General features: G+C 40.1%; 1 protein-coding gene across 1 annotated transcript in view; it reads left to right on the top strand.

The window, feature by feature from the left end:
• USB1 (U6 snRNA biogenesis phosphodiesterase 1) overlaps positions 1-26,317 on the top strand; it is a 598,389-nt gene that overhangs the window by 15,637 nt on the left and 556,435 nt on the right. Inside the window, exons 3-4 of the mRNA XM_053702597.1 lie at positions 19,164-19,347; positions 19,420-19,473. Of these exons, the coding sequence (XP_053558572.1) occupies positions 19,164-19,347; positions 19,420-19,473 (238 nt within the window). The remainder of the gene's footprint in view (positions 1-19,163; positions 19,348-19,419; positions 19,474-26,317) is intronic.

Below are 26,317 nucleotides of genomic sequence, written 5' to 3'. Positions count from 1 at the left end.
AACAAATGAAGATGAGAGTAATTCCAAACAAATTACTATAGAAAGGAATATAGAGGAAATTATTATTGATAACCCCACCACAGATAACTCTAGAAGAGAAATAGCACATTTATTTAGCAAAAAGAAAAACATGAATAAAGATAAAGAAAATGTACCCAATTATACAAATAACAAACATAAAACTAATTATCAGAATCACAAAAGAATTGAAGAAGTGAATAAACAGCCAAATAAGCGAAATGAAAATCATCACAATAATGAGAATGAATATCAGAACATAGACTCTGAAAATTGGTCAAAAACACCAAGTAGAAACACAAATAATGGTTGGCACACAAAAAGAGAAGAGTATATACCACAAAGGAGAGGATATAATCAATACAACAATGAGAGAGGTTATGATAATACATATAACCAAAGAAACCACCAAAATTGGTACCCCAATAGTCATCAAAATTGGTATCAACACAGATACCAAAATAGATATCAGAACCATGAAAACTCAGATAGAGATTTTTACAGTCATCAATACAATTATTACAATAACAGATACAATGACAACAGACATAATAATAGACAAAATGACAATGGATTTAGAAATCAATCAAACCATTCATATAATATGTATAGAGAATACCCCAAACACTCCTATAATGAACAACAAAACTGGAGAATACCCCTACAAAACAGATATACACCACTACAAGCACAACAGAGCCCCGCGAGAACTCATCAATTCAGGAAACAACTAAATTCAAACATACAAGAAGACAACACACAGACAAAACATTTTTTAGAGGGTGTCCCCGCAAAGGCGGGGCCATCAAGAGATTATCCAGGAGCTATAATACCAGAAAGAAACACACAAGGAAAAAGAAGATTAGAGGTAGAAGAGGGAGAGGAACCTCTAAACAAATCACAAAGGAGATAGAAAGCAAAAAGAAAGTTGGAATATTTAATTTAAGTAAAGTGATTTTAACCGAAGAACAAGAGAAAGTATTAGGAAAAGGCCTCACGTTTGCACCATCATGCAGACTTAATAAATTTGAGACCTTAATTAATGTCAATCAGTACATTAGAAAACTCACATTAAAAAGATACTTTCTCAAAAATCCCATACAACACAGAGACACACAAAACAGTTACATCCATACAGACCTGAAGGCAAAATCCGATTTCTTTCCTATACAGGAGAAAAGCGAACACATAAAACTATTTGAGGAGAATATAAAGAAAGATTTAGAAACACTCGATCAAAGCAAACCTTTTAAAAATAATATGAGTAAAAAAGAGAGTGAAACGCTTAAGGAATTACAAAATAACACTGATATAGTAGTGAAACCGGCAGATAAGGGTGGGGGGATTGTCCTAATGGACACAAACTATTATATCCAAAAAGCAAATAGGATCTTACAAGATAAGACTACTTACACTAAACTTAAACAGAATCCATTAAAGCAACAGGAATTAAAACTAGGAACATTACTCAAAGAGGCTAAGAAAGAAGGTATAATTAATGAATCAGAATTTAACTTTTTAAATACAACATATCCTAAGACCCCCACCTTTTACTTTCTACCAAAGATCCACAAAGATCTTAAAAATCCCCCTGGCCGTCCCATAATCTCTGGGATAGGTTCCCTTACATCAGGCCTATCCCAGTATGTAGATTTTTTCCTACAGAAATATGTGATAACGCTACCAGCATATTTAAGAGACTCGACACATTTTCTAAATAAAATCCAAAACCTAGAATGGAAAGAAAATTACATTATGGCAACATGTGATGTCAATTCTTTGTATACTAATATATCACACCATATGGGAAAAGAGGCTATTAAATCATTTTTAGACAGAGATATAGATCTATCTGAGACTCAAAATAAATTTATTTTGGATTGTATTGGTTTTATCCTACAAAATAACAGTTTTTTATTCAATAAGGAGGTATTTCTCCAGACTAAGGGAACTGCAATGGGCACAAGGTTCGCCCCCAGTTATGCTAATTTGTTTATGGGCCACTTTGAAGATAATTACATCTACAATGGCCATTGGGAGGCGAACCTTGTGCTCTATTGCAGATTCATAGATGACATTTTTATTGTGTGGCGTGGGGACGTTGAACTATTAAACATATTTTTAACAGATCTTAACAGTAACAACTTAGGAATATCCTTCTCTCATGAATACAGTTGTAGGAAACTCAATTTTTTAGATATTGCAATAGAAATCAATGATAATCAAATACACACTGAAACCTACTTCAAAGCGATTGACGCTAATAATTATATACATTCATCCAGTTGCCATTTAAATCAATGGAAACACAATATCCCAAAAAGCCAGTATATGAGAGTAAAGAAAAATTGTTCATCTCTAGAAAGCTATCAGACACAATCCCAGATATTAACCACCAGATTTATAGAGAAAGGTTATGACAGCAATAGAATAGGCAAAATACAACAAGAGGTTGCTAAAATTGATAGAAACACCTTATTACTACCAAAAAAGAAATCCGTTGCACAAAAATCCAATGAACTGTTTATACCTTTCATCACTGGGTTTAGCTCAGAACACTATGAAGTCAAAAAGATTCTGAGAAAACATTGGCATTTAATTAAACAGGACCATATACTAGGGAATCAAGTAAAAAATCAACCTGATATAATTTTTAAAAAAGCTAGAAACTTAAAGAGTTTATTATCTCCCAGTGAATATAAGGAAAAAAAAACAACATTCTACATATAAAGATATGAAAGGAGATAAACTAATTGGTTTTTTTCCGTGTAACACCTGTAAGTCATGCAAACACAGTCATAAGATAAAAGATTTAAAATCACATAACACAAACTTCAGTTTTAAAATAAAGCAATTAATAAGATGTTCTGATAAGAATATAATCTATTGCATCAAATGTTCATGTAATCTGTTCTATTTTGGACAGACGAGTAGGATTTTAAGAGATCGCATCCGGGAACATATTTTAAAAATAGAGCACGGCTCTTCAGAAACAAAATTATATAACCATTTTAAAGAAAAACATGAAGGGAGTCTAAAAGATTTTAAATATTGGGGTGTAACACAAATTAATCTTGGGAGTAGGGGAGGGAATATCAACAATGTATTACTAAAAAAGGAAGCTGAATTTATATTTAATTTTAAAACCCTCCACCCCCATGGCCTGAACTCCGAAATGGATCTTAGTAGGCTAATATGAAAATCCAATTTTTCAAATTTTTCAAAAAAAGAATTTTAAATAATCTTTTTATACACATGTATGATTTTATATTTTATAATACATGTGTATATATTATTATTTTCATTTTAAACTAATTCCTAATTTTGCACAAACTTCATGAAATTGTTATTACTTTGTACAAATGTTCGCTATCTCTAACACCACCACATTAACACACACATATAACTACCAAAACCATTTAGAAACTTAGTAGAGATAGAATCCTCTCAAATATTTGTTGTTTATATACACACATATATTTTTATATATTTTTTCCGTATATATTTTAATAACTTTTATATTTTTTATATTTTTTCCATATTCAATAAGAGGTTGCCAAGATTGGATTTATTGTATCAAATGAATCAAATACTTAAAATCAAGTGTAAACATATGAATTAACAAAACAGTGTAACGTTTGTAACACAATGATTCACATATCTCCAATAGCTTATTCACTATTGGCTGGGTATTATCCAATGAGAAAAGAGAGAGGGCTATTTAAAATGGCCTAAACATTTAGTAAGCATCTTGATAAAGGCCCCTGGAGGCTGAAACGCGTAGAACTTGCTTACTAAACCTTGATACATTTTATATCTCTTTACTAGCTGAGGTATCGTTGGTGGATAGGACAGGTACATTGAGCGGTCACTGATCACAGGTGAGCCGTCTCTGTATGTGTAATTCCTGCCCCAGGACCCACAGAAAACGAACCCAGAGTGCTTTTTAAAGGTCTATCATTCATAGGCTGAAATATTGCACAACGGCGCTTTACTATTTGGAAATCTGAACTGAACTTTAACCCGGAACTTGATCCCTCTGGGACCATTTCCACACGCTGGATACCTGCTGCGGAGGACGGACAGATACTGGCTAAAAACAGGCTAAAAAAACGGAGGAAAGCCATACAGAAAGAAGATAAAGTTACTTCTCATATCACTCCGTTTTTACCCGGTCTTTGAATTGACACACTGGTAACATTACCCCCTAAGGAGATCACACTGGTAAACATTACCACCCACGGATCACACTGGTAAACATTATCACCCACGGATCAGCTCCATTTTGGGAATACTGATATCAAGCACTTTTTAATAGACTTTTTAATAGACTTTGTAGTTATTTTATCTGTTTTTGTCATATAGGCTGCCAATAATTCTGGTTAGTTATACATGCTGCTATTAATTCTGTCTAGTCATATATGCTGCTAATAATTTTGTTTATTTGAGAACCTCAGATAGTCACTCTCATTGCAGTCTTTTAGATACACTCATTTTTTACCTGATGCCGGCATCTTTTATAGGAGTTATCTGTTAGAATTTATGTTAGAATTTATCTTATATTGTTATAATAAATATTGTTTTATTTGTACATATATATCCAATTCCTCTTTTTTTTGGCTACGTAGACACGCTAATTTTAATTCGATTTTTATTGTTTATTTATACTAGTAATGTACTATCTCATTAGAGTTTTTTAGATATTTTGGCTCTCAGCTATTCGTTAGCGCTATCCCTCCCCCACACTTCCATTCGTACATCTGACAAAGGCGGTAATATAGTTGTGATGGGCAAGCAACAATATATCAATGAGGCATACAGACAATTAAATGATGGAATTACATATAGAAAGTTAGCGTCCAAACCAGAAAGAGAATTTTCTAGGAAGCTTGATAGACTACTTCATGAGGCATTAGCATTGGGCTTTATATCTAAAGAAGAGCACACTTCATTGATACCACTCCATCCAGTGACGCCCGTTTTTCACCACCTACCTAAAATGCACAAGGATCCAGTCAACCCACCAGGTCGCCCAATAATTTCTGGGATTGGTTCATTATTTGAGCCTTTATCTGAGTGGGTTGACTCGGTCTTGCAACCTTTGGTGAAAGGTTTGAGTAGTTACTTAAGGGATTCTTCCCATCTACTCACAATAATTGATAATATTAAATGGGATGCTGACTTTAGGTGGGTGGTGATAGACGCGGTGTCACTGTATTCATGTATACCACATGCTTTGGGTATACAGGCTGTCTGTTTCTTCTTGGACAACTACACCAATTATTCAAGAGAGTTTAAACTGTTCTTTTGTGAGACTGTCGAGTTTCTACTATCCCACAATTATTTTATGTTTAATGGCGAATACTACCTACAAATATGTGGTACTGCGATGGGGGCGAAGTTTGCGCCCTCATTCGCAAATTTATTTGTGGGATGGTGGGAACTCGGCAGCCTCTACAGTAGAAATAATCCATTTTTTGAAAATATTTGCACATATATGAGATTTATTGATGATCTCATCTTTGTGGTCAAGGGTGACTTTGTCTTTGAAGAATTCTTGAAATATGTTAACAATAATGACCTCAAATTGAAGTTTACTGGGGAGATTCAGGATAAAGAAATACATTTCTTAGACCTTACTTTGTATGGCTCAGTAGAAACCAATAGGATCATTACAGATACATTCAGGAAGCCAACATCAGGAAATACGATCTTGCACGCTACCTCTTGTCATCCTAAGCATTTAATTCAGTCAATTCCGAAAAGTCAGTTTCTTAGGCTTCGAAGGAACACAAATTCTGATGATCTGTTTAACCATCAAGCCAATAAACTAACGGACAGACTAATTGCTAGGGGTTACAATCCTGATACATTACATAAGTCATTGGAAGATGTCAAGAGAAATTTTATTCCTTCATTCAGTAAGGGTAAGAAGGATGCTTTTCATAAAGATGTAGTGATATTTTCTACTGAATTTTCCTTGCAGTTCAATGACTTATGTAATATAATTAAAAAGAACTTACCCATACTTAAAGGGGACAGTACTTTGGCCAATGTTGTTGACAAGATTAAATTTGTGTCAAAAAAAGCACCTACATTGGGCAAGAAACTTTCCCCCAGTATGGTTAATGATAATGTCAGAGATAAAAGTGTGCAATGGCTTAATAAGAAAGGGACTTTTAAATGCTTGTCAAGGAACTGTCACACCTGCCAGCATATTTCTATGGGAATAAACTTCAATAGTTACTCAACCAAAGGCAATTTTAAGATTGATCATTATGCCAACTGTGGCACTACATTTGTAGTTTATCTCATAGAATGCTCTTTATGCTCAGAACAGTACGTTGGTCAAACTTCACGTGCCCTCAGGTCTAGAATAGGGGAACATAAAAGAGACATAAAAAACTATAATAAAGATTCTAGTGTAGCAAGACACTTTAATGGCATACATTTTACAGATCAATCTAAGTTTACAGTTAAAGTAATTGATGTAGCCAAAAGACCTATTCGAGGAGGTAATATTAATTCTATCCTTTCCAAAAAGGAGCTTTATTGGATATGGAAGCTTAATACTAGGACACCACATGGCCTCAATAAAGAATGGGACATCAGTTTTTTTGTTGATTCCTAAGCTAGTCTAGGAAAATATATATTTATAAAAACTTATTTCCTTTATGACTATAGATCTTCTGGTGCTATTGTTCTGTAATCCCCTTTGGTAGAGTAGCCTGTATAAGTGTACATCTAATACCTGCATTTATTGTATATGTTTTCACATTAACATGTTATGAGGTATTAGTGATATCCTATCACCCTTTTGTTTGTTCTTATCCCATGATCAGAGGTTTCACAATAATATTATTATTTGCTTTTATATTTTATTTAATGATTAATGGTTATGTTTTTGAAACATCTGTGATTTAAGACATCTGTCGTTGTGATCTACAGACAGATAGTTACGATGCGCATCATACCATCAATTGTTATGAGAATGGTATTTATAGATATTTCAAGTCTAAATATGACTAATATGATTTAATTGAATATGAGGCTAGTTGCAGAATTGAGTAAACAAAGTACCTATTATTGACACTCACTATACATCAAAGTATGTGAAAATAAATAATTAAATATTTATTTATGAAGAGTTATAAACTTATCAAATTTGAAACTATATTTAAGCTGTAATAATAGGAATTAATAACAATGTTTTTTCATTCTATTTATCATTGTTTTTATAACTATAGTGTTTTTATCATTGTTATGTTATTTTTTGTTTTATTATTCTTGTCTTCCTCTGTAATGCACCATTTATACTAGCTCTCTTTGTTTTGAGGGTGTGTATATTTTTGAAAAATTCTGATTGGTTGAAAACCAGTTAAATGGAGCATTACACAGGTGGGGAATCATCCTATGATTAAGTGCTGAATAGCACGAAACATGTCAGGAACTCGCTCCCCTTCTATGTAAACCTTTTTGCTGATGTGCTGTGCTGTACTGCACTATTTTTTGTGTATTTTTTGCGTTTTTAAATTTACAAGAATAAAGACTGTGTTTTTACTCTATCTTCTGGAGTGCTGCTAATCCTTGAACCTGTATTCTATGAAGCCTGCTCGGCTTCCTTCAGCTGGCACCCTGCCACAAGTACATTCCTTCAGACCGGCTTTTTGAGGACTGCAATTGGTTAGCTACCTACACACCTCCTAAGCTGTAGCTACGTCACCCCCCATACAAGAAGAATAGACCTAAGGGTCGACAGACTTATAATTTTTGTTCCTTTCGCAACTTTAAGGGATAGAAGTCTTCCTCCTATTCTTCCAAACCAGACCAATCCAGGTCCTCTTGGAAGTCCAGCCAGCCTTGGAATAAGGGAAAAAAAACAAAAAGCCTTCCGCTGACTCTAAATCAGTATGAAGGATCCATCCCTGCTCCGATTTTGGATCAAGTGGGGGGCAGGCTTTCCTTTTTTCGACAGGCTTAGATATGCAATGTCCCAGATCCGTGGGCTGTGGACATACTATCTCAGGGTTACAAAATAGGATTTAAGTCTTGCCCTTCAAGGGTCAGATTTCTGCTGTCAAGACTATCCTCAAATCAAGTAAAAAGGGAGGCCTTCTAAAATTACGTAAAGGACCTATCTGTCAAATGCTGCCTCCCTAGAAAAGAGGAGTAATGTTTCTTTAAGTATTGAACCACAACTGCAGAGTTAAATATACCTGTTTGATGGTAATTAGTAGTAATAGTATTAATTTAGTTTTGTTTGGCGGTCTCCCTGATAACTGAGGGGAAGTAATACAACTGGTTTACGGAGGAATTAAAAACCTCTATTCATTCAGGGAGTCAAACAAATTTTTCTCTGGTAAAAGCAAACAAACACACAAAGGACAGTAAAGCTACCGTGTAGCTTTACCTGTGTGCACGTAACAGCTTACACCTTAGGTATGTGGAATCAAGTAAAATGCAGTGGATGTTCGTATTAATAAATAGGCATTTACTGAGAGTTAAACACATTTAGTTTCCGAGTATAACACAGGATGATTAACCTCAGCTGGATAGCACAATTAAAGAATAGATACCACCCACAGAGCGGAGCTATGCTGATCCGAATATAAGACAGGATATCGTATTTAAACCCTTGCATAAGTCTCAGATGTATGATTTAAACATTGTCAATGATCTCCAAAACAAATTGAGACTTACTTTAGGTAGTCCTAGGGGTTTGCTCAGTGTTACGGTCCGGTAGCAGGAGAGAGCAGTTGCGGCCATGGATGTAGCAGCTGACTGGGAGGATGCGAGCTGGCGTGTGACATCACCGCATGAACGGCTGATCAGGCAGACTTCAGGTGGAGACAGGAACAGCTGAGCAGAGACGACTCTGAAAGATTTGCACTAAGAGCTGTGCAGAGGCTGGTTACTTCCTGTGAGAAATAGGATTACCAAGCGAAGGTGAAAGGCTTACTTAGGAATTTATAGAAGGAGTTGGGGGAGTGTCAAGTAAGCTTAAAGGTATATGAAAGAATAGTAACATATATGACACTATCCTCCCTGAAAGTTATTGTACCAGTTCCTCTAGAGGAACAGGGTCAAGGATTTTATTCAAATCTATTTGTAGTTCCCAAAAAGGAGGGAACTTTTCATCCAATCCTAGACTTTAAGTGCCTCAACAAATTCCTCAGGGTTCCGTCCTTCAAAATGGAAACTATTTGTTCCATTCTTCCATTGGTTCAGGAATGTCAGTTCATGACGACTATAGACCTGAAGGATGTTTCCATTCTCAAGGATCATCACCAGTTTCTAAGGTTTGCCTTTCTGGACAAACATTTCCAGTGTGTTGCAATTCCGTTTGGTCTTGCCACGGCTCCCGGAATATTCACAAAGGTTCTGGGGGCTCTATTGGCAGCAGTCAGATCCCAGGGTATTGCTGTGGCGCCTTATCTAGTCAGCATCTTTGTTCAGGCGTCATCTTTTCAACTAGCAAACTCTCATACAGAGATGTTATCTTTTCTACGTTCCCACGGGTGGAAGGTAAATCTGGAAAAGAGTTCTCTAGTTCCAGCTACAAGAGTGTGTTTCCTAGGGACAATCATAGATTACCTGTCCATGAAGATTTTCCTGATGGACGTCAGATAATCCAAGCTTCTTGCCTTTCTCTCCAGTCTATTCGCCCATCAGTGGCCTAATGCATGGAGGTGATTAGTCTGATGCTGGCTTCCATGGACATTATTCCCTTTGCTCAGTTCCATCTGGAACGGAGACCATTCAGATTTATCACAGAGGATAAATCTAGATCCCCTAAGAAGAGACTCTCTCTCCTGGTGGATTTCACAGTAACATTTGTCTTGGGGCACTTGCTTCCTGAGACTTTCTTGGGTGATTGTGACTACGGACGCCAGCCTGTTAGGCTGGGGAGCTATTTGGGCTTCTCTAAAAGCTCAGGGCCTGTGGTCTCAAGAAGAGTCTTCTCTTCCCATAAATATCTTGGAGTTGAGAGCAATCTTCAATGCCTTGACTGCATGGCCTCAATTATCTTTAGTCCGGTTTATCAGATTTCAGACAACATGACCTCAGTGGCTTACATCAACCACCAGGGGGGAACTCAGAGTTCCTTGGCCATTAAAGAGATGACTCGCATTCTGCAGTGGGCGGAAGCTCACGATTGTCTCCTATCTGCCATCCACATTCCAGGAGTGGACAATTGGGAGGCAGATTTTCTGAGCAGATAGACTTTTCATCCCAGGGAATAGGCTCTCCATCTGGAAAGGTTCTCAAGGATAACCCTCAGGTGGGGTGTTCCGGAGTTGGATCTGATGGTGTCTCCTCAAAACGCCAAGCTTCCAAAGTACGGATCAAGATCAAGAGATCCTCAGGCCGTTCTGATAGATGCTCTGGCTGTTCCTTGGAATTTCGGTCTAGCATACCTATTTCCTCCGTTTGCTCTCCTTCCACGAGTCATTGCTCGTATCAAACAGGAGAGATCTTCTGTGATTCTAATAGTTCCTGCTTGGCCTTGCAGGATCTGGTTCACGGATCTAGTGAAGATATCATCTCTTCCACCTTAAAGGTTACCTCTGAGGAAGGGTCCATTCCTTCATCCAAATCTAGATTCTCTGAAGCTGACTGCTTAGAGATTGAATGCATAGTCCTGTCTAGACGTGGTTGTTCTGAAGCTGTCATTGATACTATGTTTCAGGCTCGTAAACCTGTTACTCGCAAGATCTACCATAAGATATGGCGTAAATACCTTCATTGGTGCGAATCTAAGGATTTCTTCTGGAGCCGGGTGAGGATTTCCCGAATTTTGTTTTTCCTTCAGGATGGCCTGGAGAAAGGTTTGTCAGTCAGTACTCTGAAGGGTCAGATTTCTGCACCGTTTATTCTTTTGCACAAACGTTTGGCAGATTTGCCGGATGCTCAAGTTTTTGTTCAGGCCCTGTTCAGAATCAGACCTGTGTTTAAACCTGTTGCTCCTCCTTGGAGCATTAACCTAGTTCTCAAAGTTTTGCAGCAGGCTCCGTTTGAGACAATGCATGTTGTTGATCTAAAATTGTTATCTTCGAAAGTTTTGTTTCTTCTGTTATGTGTGATCAGTCCACGGGTCATCATTACTTCTGGGATATTATCTGCTCCCCTACAGGAAGTGCAAGAGGATTCACCCAGCAGAGTTGCTATATAGCTCCTCCCCTCTACGTCACCTCCAGTCATTCTCTTGCACCCAAAGACTAGATAGGAGGTGTGAGAGGACTATGGTGATTATACTTAGTTTTTATAACTTCAATCAAAAGTTTGTTATTTTACAATAGCACCGGAGCGTGTTATTACCTCTCTGGCAGAGTTTGAAGAAGAATCTACCAGAGTTTTTATTATGATTTTAGCCGGAGTAGTTAAGATCATATTGCTGTTTCTCGGCCATCTGAGGGAGGTAAAAGCTTCAGATCAGGGGACAGCGGGCAGTTGAATCTGCATTGAGGTATGTAGCAGTTTTTATTTTCTGAATGGAATTGATGAGAAAATCCTGCCATACCGTTATAATGACATGTATGTATACTCTACACTTCAGTATTCTGGGGATGGTATTTCACCGGAATTACTCTGTAAAAGTGCATTAAACCTTTTAATTGGTATTTTCATGTTAAACGTTTTTGCTGGAATGTAGAATCGTTTGCATTTCTGAGGTACTGAGTGAATAAATATTTGGGCATTATTTTTCCACTTGGCGGTTGCTTGTTTTAATTATGACAGTTTCGTTTCTCTCTCACTGCTGTGTATGAGGGGGAGGGGCCGTTTTTTGGCGCTCTTTGCTACGCATCAAAAATTTCCAGTCAGTTACTCTTGTATTTCTGCATGATCCGGTTCATCTCTAACAGAACTCAGGGGTCTTCAAACTTCTTTGAAGGGAGGTAGATTCTCTCAGCAGAGCTGTGAGACTTATATAGTGACTGTGATTTCAAACGTTGTTACAAATTTAATTAGTGTTACTTTGCTAATGGGAACAAACCTTTGCTAAAAGTTGTGTTGTTTTTAAAGATTGATGCTTTAACTGTTTTTCAGTTCATTATTTCAACTGTCATTTAATCGTTTAGTGCTTCTTTGAGGCACAATACGTTTTTGTTAAATAAGATTGTAACCAAGTTGCATGTTTTTATTGCTAGTGTGTTAAACATGTCTGATTCAGAGGAAGATACCTGTGTCATTTGTTCCAATGCCAAGGTGGAGCCCAATAGAAATTTATGTACTAACTGTATTGATGCTACTTTAAATAAAAGCCAATCTGTACAAATTGAACAAATTTCACCTAACAGCGAGGGGAGAGTTATGCCGTCTAACTCACCTCACGTGTCAGTACCTGCATCTCCCGCCCGGGAGGTGCGTGATGATATGGCGCCTAGTACATCTGGGCAGCCATTACAGATAACATTACAAGATATGGCTACTGTTATGACTGAAGTTTTGGCTAAATTACCGGAACTAAGAGGCAAGCGTGATCACTCTGGGGTGAGAACAGAGTGCGCTGATAATTCTAGGGCCATGTCTGATACTGCGTCACAGCTTGCAGAGCATGAGGACGGAGAGCTTCATTCTGTGGGTGACGGTTCTGATCCAAGCAGATTGGATTCAGATATTTTAAATTTAAATTGGAAAACCTCCGTGTATTACTAGGGGAGGTTTTAGCGGCTCTTAATGATTGTAACACTGTTGCAATACCAGAGAAATTGTGTAGGTTGGATAAATACTTTGCGGTACCGGCGAGTACTGACGTTTTTCCTATACCTAAGAGATTAACTGAAATTGTTACTAAGGAGTGGGATAGACCCGGTGTGCCGTTCTCACCCCCTCCAATATTTAGAAAGATGTTTCCAATAGACGCCACCACACGGGACTTATGGCAAACGGTCCCTAGGGTGGAGGGAGCAGTTTCTACTTTAGCTAAGCGCACCACTATCCCGGTGGAGGATAGCTGTGCTTTTTCAGATCCTATGGATAAGAAATTAGAGGGTTACCTTAAGAAAATGTTTGTTCAACAAGGTTTTATATTACAACCCCTTGCATGCATCGCGCCGATTACGGCTGCGGCAGCATTTTGGATTGAGTCTCTGGAAGAGAACCTTAGTTCAGCTACGCTGGACGACATTACGGACAGACTTAGAGTCCTTAAACTAGCTAATTCATTCATTTCGGAGGCCGTAGTACATTTAACCAAACTTACGGCTAAGAACTCAGGATTCGCCATTCAGGCACGTAGGGCGCTGTGGCTAAAATCCTGGTCAGCTGATGTAACTTCTAAGTCCAAATTACTTAATATACCTTTCAAGGGGCAAACTTTATTTGGGCCCGGTTTGAAAGAAATTATCGCTGACATTACAGGAGGTAAGGGTCACGCCCTGCCTCAAGACAAAGCCAAAGCTAAGGCTAGACAGTCTAATTTTCGTCCCTTTCGGAATTTCAAAGCAGGAGCAGCACCAACTTCCACTGCACCAAAACAGGAAGGAGCTGTTGCTCGTTACAGACAAGGCTGGAAACCTAACCAGTCCTGGAACAAGGGCAAGCAGGCCAGGAAACCTGCTGCTGCCCCAAAGACAGCATGAACCGAGGGCCCCCGATCCGGGACCGGATCTAGTGGGGGGCAGACTCTCTTTCTTCGCCCAGGCTTGGGCAAGAGATGTTCAGGATCCCTGGGCGCTAGAGATCATATCTCAGGGATACCTTCTAGACTTCAAATTCTCCCCCCCAAGAGGGAGATTTCATCTGTCAAGGTTGTCAACAAACCAGATAAAGAAAGAAGCGTTTCTACGCTGTGTACAAGATCTGTTATTAATGGGAGTGATCCATCCAGTTCCGCGGTCGGAACAAGGACAAGGGTTTTACTCAAACCTGTTTGTGGTTCCCAAAAAAGAGGGAACTTTCAGGCCAATCTTGGATTTAAAGATCCTAAACAAATTCCTAAGAGTTCCATCGTTCAAAATGGAAACTATTCGGACAATCTTACCCATGATCCAAAAGGGTCAGTACATGACCACAGTGGATTTAAAGGATGCTTACCTTCACATACCGATTCACAAGGATCATTACCGGTATCTAAGGTTTGCCTTCTTAGACAGGCATTACCAGTTTGTAGCTCTTCCATTCGGGTTGGCTACGGCTCCAAGAATCTTCACAAAGGTTCTGGGTGCCCTTCTGGCGGTACTAAGACCGCGAGGAATTTCGGTAGCTCCGTACCTAGACGACATTCTGATACAAGCTTCAAGCTTTCAAACTGCCAAGTCTCATACAGAGTTAGTTCTGGCATTTCTAAGGTCGCATGGATGGAAAGTGAACGAAAAGAAGAGTTCTCTTTTTCCTCTCACAAGAGTTCCATTCTTAGGGACTCTTATAGATTCTGTGGAAATGAAGATTTATCTGACAGAAGACAGATTAACAAAGCTTCTAAATGCATGCCGTGTCCTTCATTCCATTCAACTCCCGTCAGTAGCTCAATGCATGGAGGTGATCGGCTTAATGGTAGCAGCAATGGACATAGTTCCCTTTGCACGTCTACATCTCAGACCGCTACAATTGTGCATGCTAAGTCAGTGGAATGGGGATTATTCAGACTTGTCCCCTACTCTGAATCTGGATCAAGAGACCAGAAACTCTCTTCTATGGTGGCTTTCTCGGCCACATCTGTCCAGGGGGATGCCATTCAGCAGGCCGGACTGGACAATTGTAACAACAGACGCCAGCCTACTAGGTTGGGGCGCTGTCTGGAATTCTCTGAAGGCTCAGGGACAATGGAGTCAGGAGGAAAGTCTCCTACCAATAAACATTCTGGAATTGAGAGCAGTTCTCAATGCCCTTCTGACTTGGCCCCAGTTAAAAACTCGGGGATTCATCAGGTTTCAGTCGGACAACATCACGACTGTAGCGTACATCAACCATCAAGGAGGGACAAGAAGCTCCCTAGCAATGATGGAAGTATCAAAGATAATTCGCTGGGCAGAGTCTCACTCTTGCCACCTGTCAGCAATCCACATCCCGGGAGTGGAGAACTGGGAGGCGGATTTCTTGAGTCGCCAGACTTTTCATCCGGGGGAGTGGGAACTTCATCCGGAGGTCTTTGCCCAAATACTTCGACGTTGGGGCAAACCAGAGATAGATCTCATGGCGTCTCGCCAGAACGCCAAACTTCCTCAGTACGGATCCAGATCCAGGGATCCGGGAGCGATTCTGATAGATGCTTTGACAGCACCTTGGAACTTCGGGATGGCTTATGTGTTTCCTCCCTTCCCAATGCTTCCTCGATTGATTGCCAAAATCAAACAGGAGAGAGCATCAGTGATTCTAATAGCACCTGCATGGCCACGCAGGACTTGGTATGCAGATCTAGTGGACATGTCATCCTGTCCGCCTTGGTCTCTACCTCTAAGACAGGACCTTCTGATACAGGGTCCGTTCAAACATCAAAATCTAACTTCTCTGAAGCTGACTGCTTGGAAATTGAACGCTTGATTTTATCAAAACGTGGTTTTTCTGAGTCGGTTATTGATACCCTGATACAGGCTAGGAAACCTGTTACCAGAAAGATTTACCATAAAATATGGCGTAAATACCTATACTGGTGTGAATCCAAAGATTACTCCTGGAGTAAGGTTAGGATTCCTAGGATATTGTCCTTTCTACAAGAAGGTTTAGAAAAGGGTTTATCGGCTAGCTCATTAAAGGGACAGATCTCAGCTCTGTCCATCTTGTTACACAAGCGTCTGTCAGAAAATCCAGACGTCCAGGCATTTTGTCAGGCTTTAGCTAGGATCAAGCCTGTGTTTAAAACTGTTGCTCCACCATGGAGTTTAAACTTAGTTCTTAACGTTTTACAGGGTGTTCCGTTTGAACCCCTTCATTCCATTGATATAAAATTGTTATCTTGGAAAGTTCTGTTTTTAATGGCTATTTCCTCGGCTCGAAGAGTCTCTGAATTATCAGCCTTACATTGTGATTCTCCTTATCTGATCTTTCACTCAGACAAGGTAGTTCTGCGTACTAAACCTGGGTTCTTACCTAAGGTAGTCAATAACAGGAATATCAATCAAGAGATTGTTGTTCCATCCTTGTGTCCAAATCCTTCTTCAAAGAAGGAACGTCTTCTACACAATCTGGATGTAGTTCGTGCCCTCAAGTTCTACTTGCAGGCAACTAAGGATTTTCGACAAACGTCTTCCCTGTTTGTCGTGTACTCTGGTCAGAGGAGAGGTCATAAGGCTTCGGCTACCTCTCTCTCCTTTTGGCTTCGTAGCATAATTCGTTTAGCCTATGAGACTGCTGGACAGCAGCCTCCTGAAAGAATTACAGCTCATTCTACTAGAGCTGTGGCTTCCACTTGGGCCTTTAAGAATGAGGCCTCTGTTGAACAGATTTGCAAGGCTGCGACTTGGTCTTTGCTTCATACTTTTTCCAAATTTTACAAATTTGATACTTTTGCTTCTTCGGAGGCTATTTTTGGGAGAAAGGTTCTTCAGGCAGTGGTTCCTTCTGTATAATGAGCCTGCCTATCCCTCCCGTCATCCGTGTACTTTTGCTTTGGTATTGGTATCCCAGAAGTAATGATGACCCGTGGACTGATCACACATAACAGAAGAAAACGTAATTTATGCTTACCTGATAAATTCATTTCTTCTGTTGTGTGATCAGTCCACGGCCCGCCCTGTTTTTTAAGGCAGGTAAATATTTTTTAAATTATACTCCAGTCACCACTACACCCTTGGCTTCTCCTTTCTCGTTGGTCTTTGGTCGAATGACTGGAGGTGACGTAGAGGGGAGGAGCTATATAGCAACTCTGCTGGGTGAATCCTCTTGCACTTCCTGTAGGGGAGCAGATAATATCCCAGAAGTAATGATGACCCGTGGACTGATCACACAACAGAAGAAATGAATTTATCAGGTAAGCATAAATTACGTTTTCTTCTTGCGATTTCTTCTGCTCGCAGAGTGTCTGAGCTTTCGGCTCTGCAGTGTGATTCCCTGTACCTTTTTTCTCCCTAAGGTTGTGTCGGATCAAAACATTAATCAGGAAATTGTTGTGTCCTAATCTTCTTCTCAAAAGGGACATCTCTTACATAACCTGGATGTTGTGCATGCTTTAAAATTTTACCTACAATCTACTAAAGATTTTCGGCAATCTACTGCCCTGTTTGTTGTTTTCCCTGGAAAGCATAAGGGTCAGAAGGCCACTTCTACTACTCTTTCCCTCTGGTTAAGAAGTATGATTAGTTTTGCTTATGAGACAGATGGACAGCAGCCTCCTGAGAGAATTATGGCTCATTCCACTAGAGCTGTCTTCTCATCTTGGGCTTTCAAAAATGAAGCTTCTGTGGAACAGATTTGCAAGGCGCTTTGTATACTTTTTCCAAATTCAACAAATTTGATACTTTTGCCTCAGCTGAGGCTTCTTTTAGGAGAGAAGTTCTTCAAGTGGTGGTGCCTTCTGTTTAGATCCTCCTGCCTTGTTCTCCCTCCCTTTACATTCCGTGTCCTCTAGCTTGGGTATTGGTTCCCACTAGTAATTGGAATGATGTTGTGGACACTCTATGCCATAGGAAAGAAAACAAAATGTATGCTTACCTGATAAATTTCTTTTTTCTGAGAATCCACAACCTCGCCCTCTTTTTAAATTATGTTTGGCAGTTTTTTTGAGTAAACCTCAGGCACCTCTATACCCTGGTTTCTTCTTTTTCCATTTTCCTTCGGCTGAATGACTGGGGACTATGGGTAAGGAAAGCTACACTTAACAGCTTTGCTGGGGTGCTCTTTGCCTCCTCCTGCTGGCCAGGAGTTGAATATCCCACTAGTAATTGGAATGCAGTCGTAGACTCTCCATGTCCGGAAAGAAAGAAATTTATCAGGTAAGCATAAATTTCGTTTTTTGCAAAATACTCCATACTGTTTTAGCAACAAATACACATATGCAATGCTTGTCCCACACACATGCATTTAAACACCGCTCCTGCTCAGAAAGTTAGAGGTGGCTTGTGTGACACAATTTAACAATACACAACACTGCCAGCTCTGAGACGTTGTGGTGTTTGAATGCTGGTGCACAGGGCACTCACATGTATGTTGCTGAAACAGTATTACAGTAATAACATTTATTAGAATAATTTTGCTTTTGCTACTATATTACAAAATTGTTTCTATTCAATACTGAAATGCACTTATGAACATTGCAATTTTAAGTAATACAAAACAAACAGTGCTGATCACGTAGACCAGGTATTCAGAGCAACCCGGAAAGCTCACTTCTAGCTACTTTAACGTAGAATTTCAGATATTACACGTTCTTGTGGCTGGAGGTGAGCTGTCCGGGTTGCTCTGAATGCCCAGTTTGTGTGACCTGCACTGTTTGTGCCTCCCTAAATGTGATTTGATTTTTTGTTCTTCCTTGAATCCTTGATCCTCTGCATAATATGCTATGAGGCGCCTCCTGTTCTATATTTTCTAGAATGTCAAGATGTGCCAAGCCTGTTCTGGAGTGCAGCCTTTGTATTGGAAGATTTTCTTCGTATGGACATTTTTGGGACTTTGTGCTGATTTGTCTTGATTTTTATTTTAATTTTTGTTATATATTTAATTTTTTTACATAATATTTAATTTTAAGTACAGAGCGCCCCTACTGTTTTTTTTTTGTGGCTATTTTAATCCTAGTAGGTTCTGTACATTGAAAGCCTAGGTGGAAACCTTACGTATGTTTAGTTGTAGCTCTTCCTACATGTTATAATTTTGGAGGTAACTTCCCATGAATACTTGTTTTAGCTCTCCATGATAACTTTAATGGTTTTCTAAAAACAACTTTCATGGCTGTATTAACACTGTTGCATTAGCACATAATTTGATTGAGCACTGGACAGGTAATTTTTCTACTAGGTATATGCATTTATCATTCAGATTTATTCATGTTAAAGTGCAAAACGCAAAGATCTGTGCAAATCTAATTTACTAGATTAATCTTTGTCTAGACTCTGTTATATTGGTTGAGTCTAATTAGTTTCTATGAGATGGATATGAAAGAATTTGGATACACAACACACTAGAACATATTTTAGTGCCTGGTGCAAGGTCAAGCAGCAAAGCATTGTTGTCATGTCTTTACCATAAAATGTCAATATAACCATCTTGTTTAGTTCAGCCCCGTGAGGAGTTCTGGGACCTGCTGGATGAGCTGCTCTCCATGGCTGCGGACCATGGTGTCATCTTGAATAAAATGAGTGAGTTTCACATTAGCCAATCACAGACAGTTGTGTTGCGACATCACTGGATTGATCCGTTTGTCCAGTCATTGAGGGACAGGCTGCACACCATGTATCGGTGAGTGCCACGCAGATTTTTGAACATACACAAAGGGTTTTCCAGTATAATGATAATTTGTATCTCTTTCAGTTTTGTCTGCATTGCTGACCAGATAAAGGTTTACACGAACCAGGAGAAAACCAGGTAAATTATAAATCTATTCTTTCTGCTCAAACTTCATGTTTTGTTATACTCTGTTTTATGTACATGATGACATTTCATGTATTTTCTGGGGTTTCATATACTTAAAGGGATAGTAAACCACAACATTTTTATTTTATGATTCAGATAGAACAAACCATTTTAAACAACTTTCCAATTTACTTCTATCATCAAATTTGCTTCATTCTCTTGTTATCCATTGCTGAAGGAACAGCATTGCACTACTGGCCGCTAGCTGAACACATCTAGTAGCCAATCAACAAGAAACAAATGTGTGCAGGCACCAATCAGCAGCTAGCTCCCACTAGTGTATGGTATGTGCGTATTCATTTTTAACAAGGGATACTAACAGCACAGAGCACATTTGAAAATAGAAGTGAATTATAAGTGTCCTTAAAATTACATGCTATAGTGAATCATGCAAGTTTTTTCCTATCCTTTAAAACTGTACTTCACAGTAGTTGTAACATGGAATATAAAGCAGGATTGAAGCAGAGGACTTCATGTTACATGCACTGATATATTCTGATTAATGTAAGTCTTTTTAAAGTCCTTGTAAGCAGGCAATCACTAGAAGGCTAAATATATAAGATAATTATTGTCTTTTGGGTATAGAATATAGAGGATAAATGGATGTTACTCTGCAGAGGTGCCAGTTGTAGCCTTGTGCAAGTGCCAAATGAAAACATTAGGGATTACGAAATTGAATGACTACATCTTAGAATTATTTTTTCTTTCTGTTATGTGTGATCAGTCCACGGGTCATCATTACTTCTGGGATATAACTCCTCCCCAACAGGAAATGCAAGAGGATTCACCCAGCAGAGCTGCATATAGCTCCTCCCCTCTACGTCACTCCCAGGTCATTCTCTTGCACCCAAAGACTAGATAGGATGTGTGAGAGGAACTATGGTGATTATACTTAGTTTTTTATAACTTCAATCAAAAGTTTGTTATTTTACAATAGCACCGGAGCGTGTTATTGCCTCTCTGGCAGAGTTTGAAGAAGAATATACCAGAGTTTTTACTATGATTTTAAACCGGAGTAGTTAAGATCATATTGCTGTTTCTCTCGGCCATCTGAGGGAGGTAAAGCTTCAGATCAGGGGACAGCGGGCAGATGATCTGCATTGAGGTATGTAGCAGTTTTTATTTTCTGAATGGATTGATGAGAAAATCCTGCCATACCGTATAATGACATGTAATGTATACTCTACACTTCAGTATTCTGGGATGGTATTTCAACCGGAATTACTCTGTTAAAAGTACATTAAACCTTTTAATAGGTATTTATTATGTTAAACGTTTTGCTGGAATGTAGAATCGTTTGCATTTTCTGAGGTACTGAGTGAATAAATATTTGGGCATTATTTTTCCACTTGGCAGTTGCTTGTTTTAATTGTGACAGTTTCGTTTCTCTCTCACTGCTGTGTGTGAGGGGGAGGGGGCCGTTTTTGGCGCTCTTTGCTACGCATCAAAAATTTCCAGTCAGTTACTCTTGTATTTCCTGCAATGATCGGTTCATCTCTAACAGAACTCAGGGGGTCTTCAAACTTCTTTGGAGGGAGGTAGATTCTCCTCAGCAGAGGCTGTGAGACTTATATATTGACTGTTATTAAAAACGTTGCTCTGTAATTTTTATGTTTCATATTTAATTATTGTTACTCTTACTAATGGGAACAAACCTTTGCTAAAAGTTGTGTTGTTTTTAAGGATTGATGCTATAACTGTTTTTCAGTTCATTATTTCAACTGTCATTTAATCGTTTAGTACTTCTTTGAGGCACAGTACGTTTTGTTAAATAAGATTGTAACCAAGTTGCAAGTTTATTGCTAGTGTGTTAAACTGTCTGATTCAGAGGAAGATATCTGTGTCATTTGTTCCAATGCCAAGGTGGAGCCCAATAGAAATTTATGTACTAACTGTATTGATGCTACTTTAAATAAAAGCCAATCTGTACAAATTGAACAAATTTCACCAAACAGCGAGGGGAGAGTTATGCCGACTAACTCGCCTCACGTGTCAGTTACCTGCATCTCCCGCCCGGGAGGTGCGTGATATTATGGCGCCTAGTACATCTGGGCGGCCATTACAGATAACATTACAGATATGGCTACTGTTATGACTGAAGTTTTGGCTAAATTACCAGAACTAAGAGGCAAGCGTGATCACTCTGGGGTGAGAACAGAGTGCGCTGATAATAAGTAGGGCCATGTCTGATACTGCGTCACAGCTTGCAGAGCATGAGGACGGAGAGCTTCATTCTGTGGGTGATGGTTCTGATCCAAACAGATTGGATTCAGATATTTCAAATTTTAAATTTAAATTGGAGAACCTCCGTGTATTACTAGGGGAGGTTTTAGGCGGCTCTTAATGATTGTAACACTGTTGCAATACCAGAGAAATTGTGTAGGTTGGATAAATACTTTTGCGTACCTGGCGAGTACTGACGTTTTTCTATACCTAAGAGACTAACTGAAATTGTTACTAAGGAGTGGGATAGACCCGGTGTGCCGTTCTCCACCCCCTCCAATATTTAGAAAGATGTTTCCAATAGACGCCACCACACGGGACTTATGGCAAACGGTCCCTAAGGTGGAGGGAGCAGTTTCTACTTTAGCTAGCGTACCACTATCCTGTGGAGGATAGCTGTGCTTTTTCAGATCCAATGGATAAAAAATTAGAGGGTTACCTTAAGAAAATGTTTGTTCAACAAGGTTTTATATTACAACCCCTTGCATGCATCGCGCCGATTACGGCTGCGGCAGCATTTTGGATTGAGTCTCTTGAAGAGAACCTTAGTTCATCTACCCTAGGACGACATTACGGACAGGCTTAGAGTCCTTAAACTAGCTAATTCATTCATTTCGGAGGCCGTAGTACATTTAACCAAACTTACGGCTAAGAACTCAGGATTCGCCATACAGGCACGTAGGGCGCTGTGGCTAAAATCCTGGTCAGCTGATGTTACTTCTAAGTCCAAATTACTTAATATACCTTTCAAGGGGCAATCTTTATTTGGGCCCGGTTTGAAAGAGAATTATCGCTGACATTACAGGAGGTAAGGGCCACGCCCTACCTCAAGACAAAGCCAAAGCTAAGGCTAGACAGTCTAATTTTCGTCCCTTTCGGAACTTTCAAAACAGGAGCAGCATCAACCTCCACTGCACCAAAACAGGAAGGAGCTGTTGCTCGTTACAGGACAAGGCTGGAAACCTAACCAGTCCTGGAACAAGGGCAAGCAGGCCAGGAAACCTGCTGCTGCCCCAAAGACAGCATGAACCGAGGGCCCCCCGATCCGGGACCGGATCTAGTGGGGGGCAGACTCTCTCTCTTCGCCCAGGCTTGGGCAAGAGATGGTCAGGATCCCTGGGCGCTAGAGATCATATCTCAGGGATACCTTCTAGACTTCAATTCTCTCCCCCAAGAGGGAGATTTCATCTGTCAAGGTTGTCAACAAACCAGATAAGAAAGAAGCGTTTCTACGCTGTGTACAAGATCTGTTATTAATGGGAGTGATCCATCCGGTTTCCGCGGTCGGAACAAGGACAAGGGTTATACTCAAACCTGTTTGTGGTTCCCAAAAAGAGGGAACTTTCAGGCCAATCTTGGATTTTAAAGATCCTAAAACAAATTCCTAAGAGTTCCATCGTTCAAAATGGAAACTATTCGGACAATCTTACCCATGATCCAAAAGGGTCATTACATGACCACAGTGGATTTAAAGGATGCTTACCTTCACATACCGATTCACAAAGATCATTACCGTATCTAAGGTTTGCCTTCTAGACAGGCATTACCAGTTTGTAGCTCTTCCATTCGGATTGGCTAACGGCTCAAGAATCTTCACAAGGTTCTGGGTGCCCTTCTGGCGGTACTAAGACCGCGAGGAATTTCGGTAGCTCCGTACCTAGACGACATTCTGATACAAGCTTCAAGCTTTCAAACTGCCAAGTCTCATACAGAGTTAGTTCTGGCATTTCTAAGGTCGCATGGATGGAAAGTGAACGAAAAGAAGAGTTCTCTTTTTCCTCTCACAAGAGTTCCATTCTTGGGGACTCTTATAGATTCTGTAGAAATGAAGATTTACCTGACAGAGGACAGGTTAACAAAGCTTCTAAATGCATGCCGTGTCCTTCATTCCATTCAACACCCGTCAGTAGCTCAATGCATGGAGGTGATCGGCTTAATGGTAGCAGGCAATGGACATAGTACCCTTTGCACGCCTACACCTCAGACCGCTGCAATTATGCATGCTGAGTCAGTGGAATGGGGATTACTCAGACTTGTCCCCTACTCTGAATCTGATCAAGAGACCAGAAACTCTCTTCTATGGTGGCTTTCATCGGCCACATCCTGTCCAGGGGGATGCCATTCAGCAGGCCAGACTGGACAATTGTAACAACAGACGCCAGCCTACTAGGTTGGGGCGCTGTCTGGAATTCTCTGAAGGCTCAGGGACTATGGAATCAGGAGGAGAGTCTCCTTCCAATAAACATTCTGGAATTAAGAGGCAGTTCTCCATGCCCTTCTAGGCTTGGCCCCAGTTAACAACTCGGGGGTTCATCAGGTTTCAGTCGGACAACATCACGACTGTAGCTTACATCAACCATCAGGGAGGGACAAGAAGCTCCCTAGCAATGGTGGAAGTATCAAAGATAATTCGCTGGGCAGAGTCTCACTCTTGCCACCTGTCAGCAATCCACATCCCGGGAGTGGAGAACTGGGAGGCGGATTTCTTGAGTCGCCAGACTTTTCATCCGGGGGAGTGGGAACATCATCCGGAGGTCTTTGCCCAAATACTTCGACGTTGGGGCAAACCAGAGATAGATCTCATGGCGTCTCGCCAGAACGCCAAACTTCCTCGCTACGGGTCCAGATCCAGGGATCCGGGAGCGGTTCTGATAGATGCTTTAACAGCACCTTGGAACTTCGGGATGGCTTATGTGTTTCCACCCTTTCCCGCTGCTTCCTCGATTGATTGCCAAAATCAAGCAGGAGAGAGCATCAGTGATTCTAATAGCGCCTGCATGGCCACGCAGGACTTGGTATGCAGATCTAGTGGACATGTCATCCTGTCCGCCTTGGTCTCTACCTCTAAGACAGGACCTTCTGATACAGGGTCCATTCAAACATCAAAATCTAACTTCTCTGAAGCTGACTGCTTGGAAATTGAACGTTTGATTTTATCAAAACGTGGTTTTTCTGAGTCGGTTATTGATACCCTGATACAGGCTAGGAAGCCTGTTTCCAGAAGGATTTACCATAAGATATGGCGTAAATACCTATACTGGTGCGAATCCAAAGGTTACTCCTGGAGTAAGGTTAGGATTCCTAGGATATTGTCCTTTCTACAAGAAGGTTTAGAAAAGGGTTTATCAGCTAGCTCATTAAAGGGACAGATTCTCAGCTCTGTCCATCTTGTTACACAGGCGTCTGTCAGAAAATCCAGACGTCCAGGCCTTTTGTCAGGCTTTAGCTAGGATCAAGCCTGTGTTTAAAAGCTGTTGCTCCGCCATGGAGTTTAAACTTAGTTCTTAACGTTTTACAGGGTGTTCCGTTTGAACCCCTTCATTCCATTGATATAAAATTGTTATCTTGGAAAGTTCTGTTTTTAATGGCTATTTCCTCGGCTCGAAGAGTCTCTGAATTATCAGCCTTACATTGTGATTCTCCTTATCTGATTTTTCACTCAGACAAGGTAGTTCTGCGTACTAAACCTGGGTTCTTACCTAAGGTGGTCACTAACAGGAATATCAATCAAGAGATTGTTGTTCCATCCTTGTGTCCAAATCCTTCTTCAAAGAAGGAACGTCTTCTACACAATCTGGATGTAGTTCGTGCCCTCAAGTTCTACTTGCAGGCAACTAAGGATTTTCGCCAAACTTCTTCCCTGTTTGTCGTTTACTTCTGGTCAGAGGAGAGGTCAAAAAGGCTTCTGCTACCTCTCTCTCTTTTTGGCTTCGTAGCATAATACGTTTAGCCTATGAGACTGCTGGTCAGCAGCCTCCTGAAAGAATTACAGCTCATTCCACTAGAGCTGTGGCTTCCACTTGGGCCTTTAAGAATGAGGCCTCTGTTGAACAGATTTGCAAGGCTGCAACTTGGTCTTCGCTTCATACTTTTTCCAAATTTTACAAATTTGACACTTTTGCTTCTTCGGAGGCTATTTTTGGGAGAAAGGTTCTTCAGGCAGTGGTTCCTTCTATATAATGAGCCTGCCTATCCCTCCCGTCATCCGTGTACTTTTGCTTTGGTATTGGTATCCCAGAAGTAATGATGACCCGTGGACTGATCACACATAACAGAAGAAAACATAATTTATGCTTACCTGATAAATTCCTTTCTTCTGTTGTGTGATCAGTCCACGGCCCGCCCTGTTTTAAGGCAGGTAAATATCTTTTAAATTATACTCCAGTCACCACTTCACCCTTGGTTACTCCTTTCTCGTTGATTCTTGGTCGAATGACTGGGACTGACGTAGAGGGGAGGAGCTATATGCAGCTCTGCTGGGTGAATCCTCTTGCATTTCCTGTTGGGGAGGAGTTATATCCCAGAAGTAATGATGACCCGTGGACTGATCACACAACAGAAGAAAGGAATTTATCAGGTAAGCATAAATTATGTTTTTTTAACAATAAAGATACAGCAAGATAGGAAATAAAATTCCAAGTAAACTTCCCTTTGGGTCGCTGCCAGCCTTGGTTTCTCCAATCACCAATATGACATATAGGTATTCTTTGGCGACGCCGGCCTCTGTAGGTAAGTGGTCAACGTCACACTCTTTAATGTACCTTAAGAAAAAGCACACATGATGGTGCAATAA

The sequence above is a fragment of the Bombina bombina genome, chromosome 1 (assembly GCF_027579735.1).
Source record: "Bombina bombina isolate aBomBom1 chromosome 1, aBomBom1.pri, whole genome shotgun sequence".
NCBI lineage: Eukaryota > Metazoa > Chordata > Amphibia > Anura > Bombinatoridae > Bombina > Bombina bombina.
This window is presented reverse-complemented; position numbering and strand designations above follow the sequence as displayed.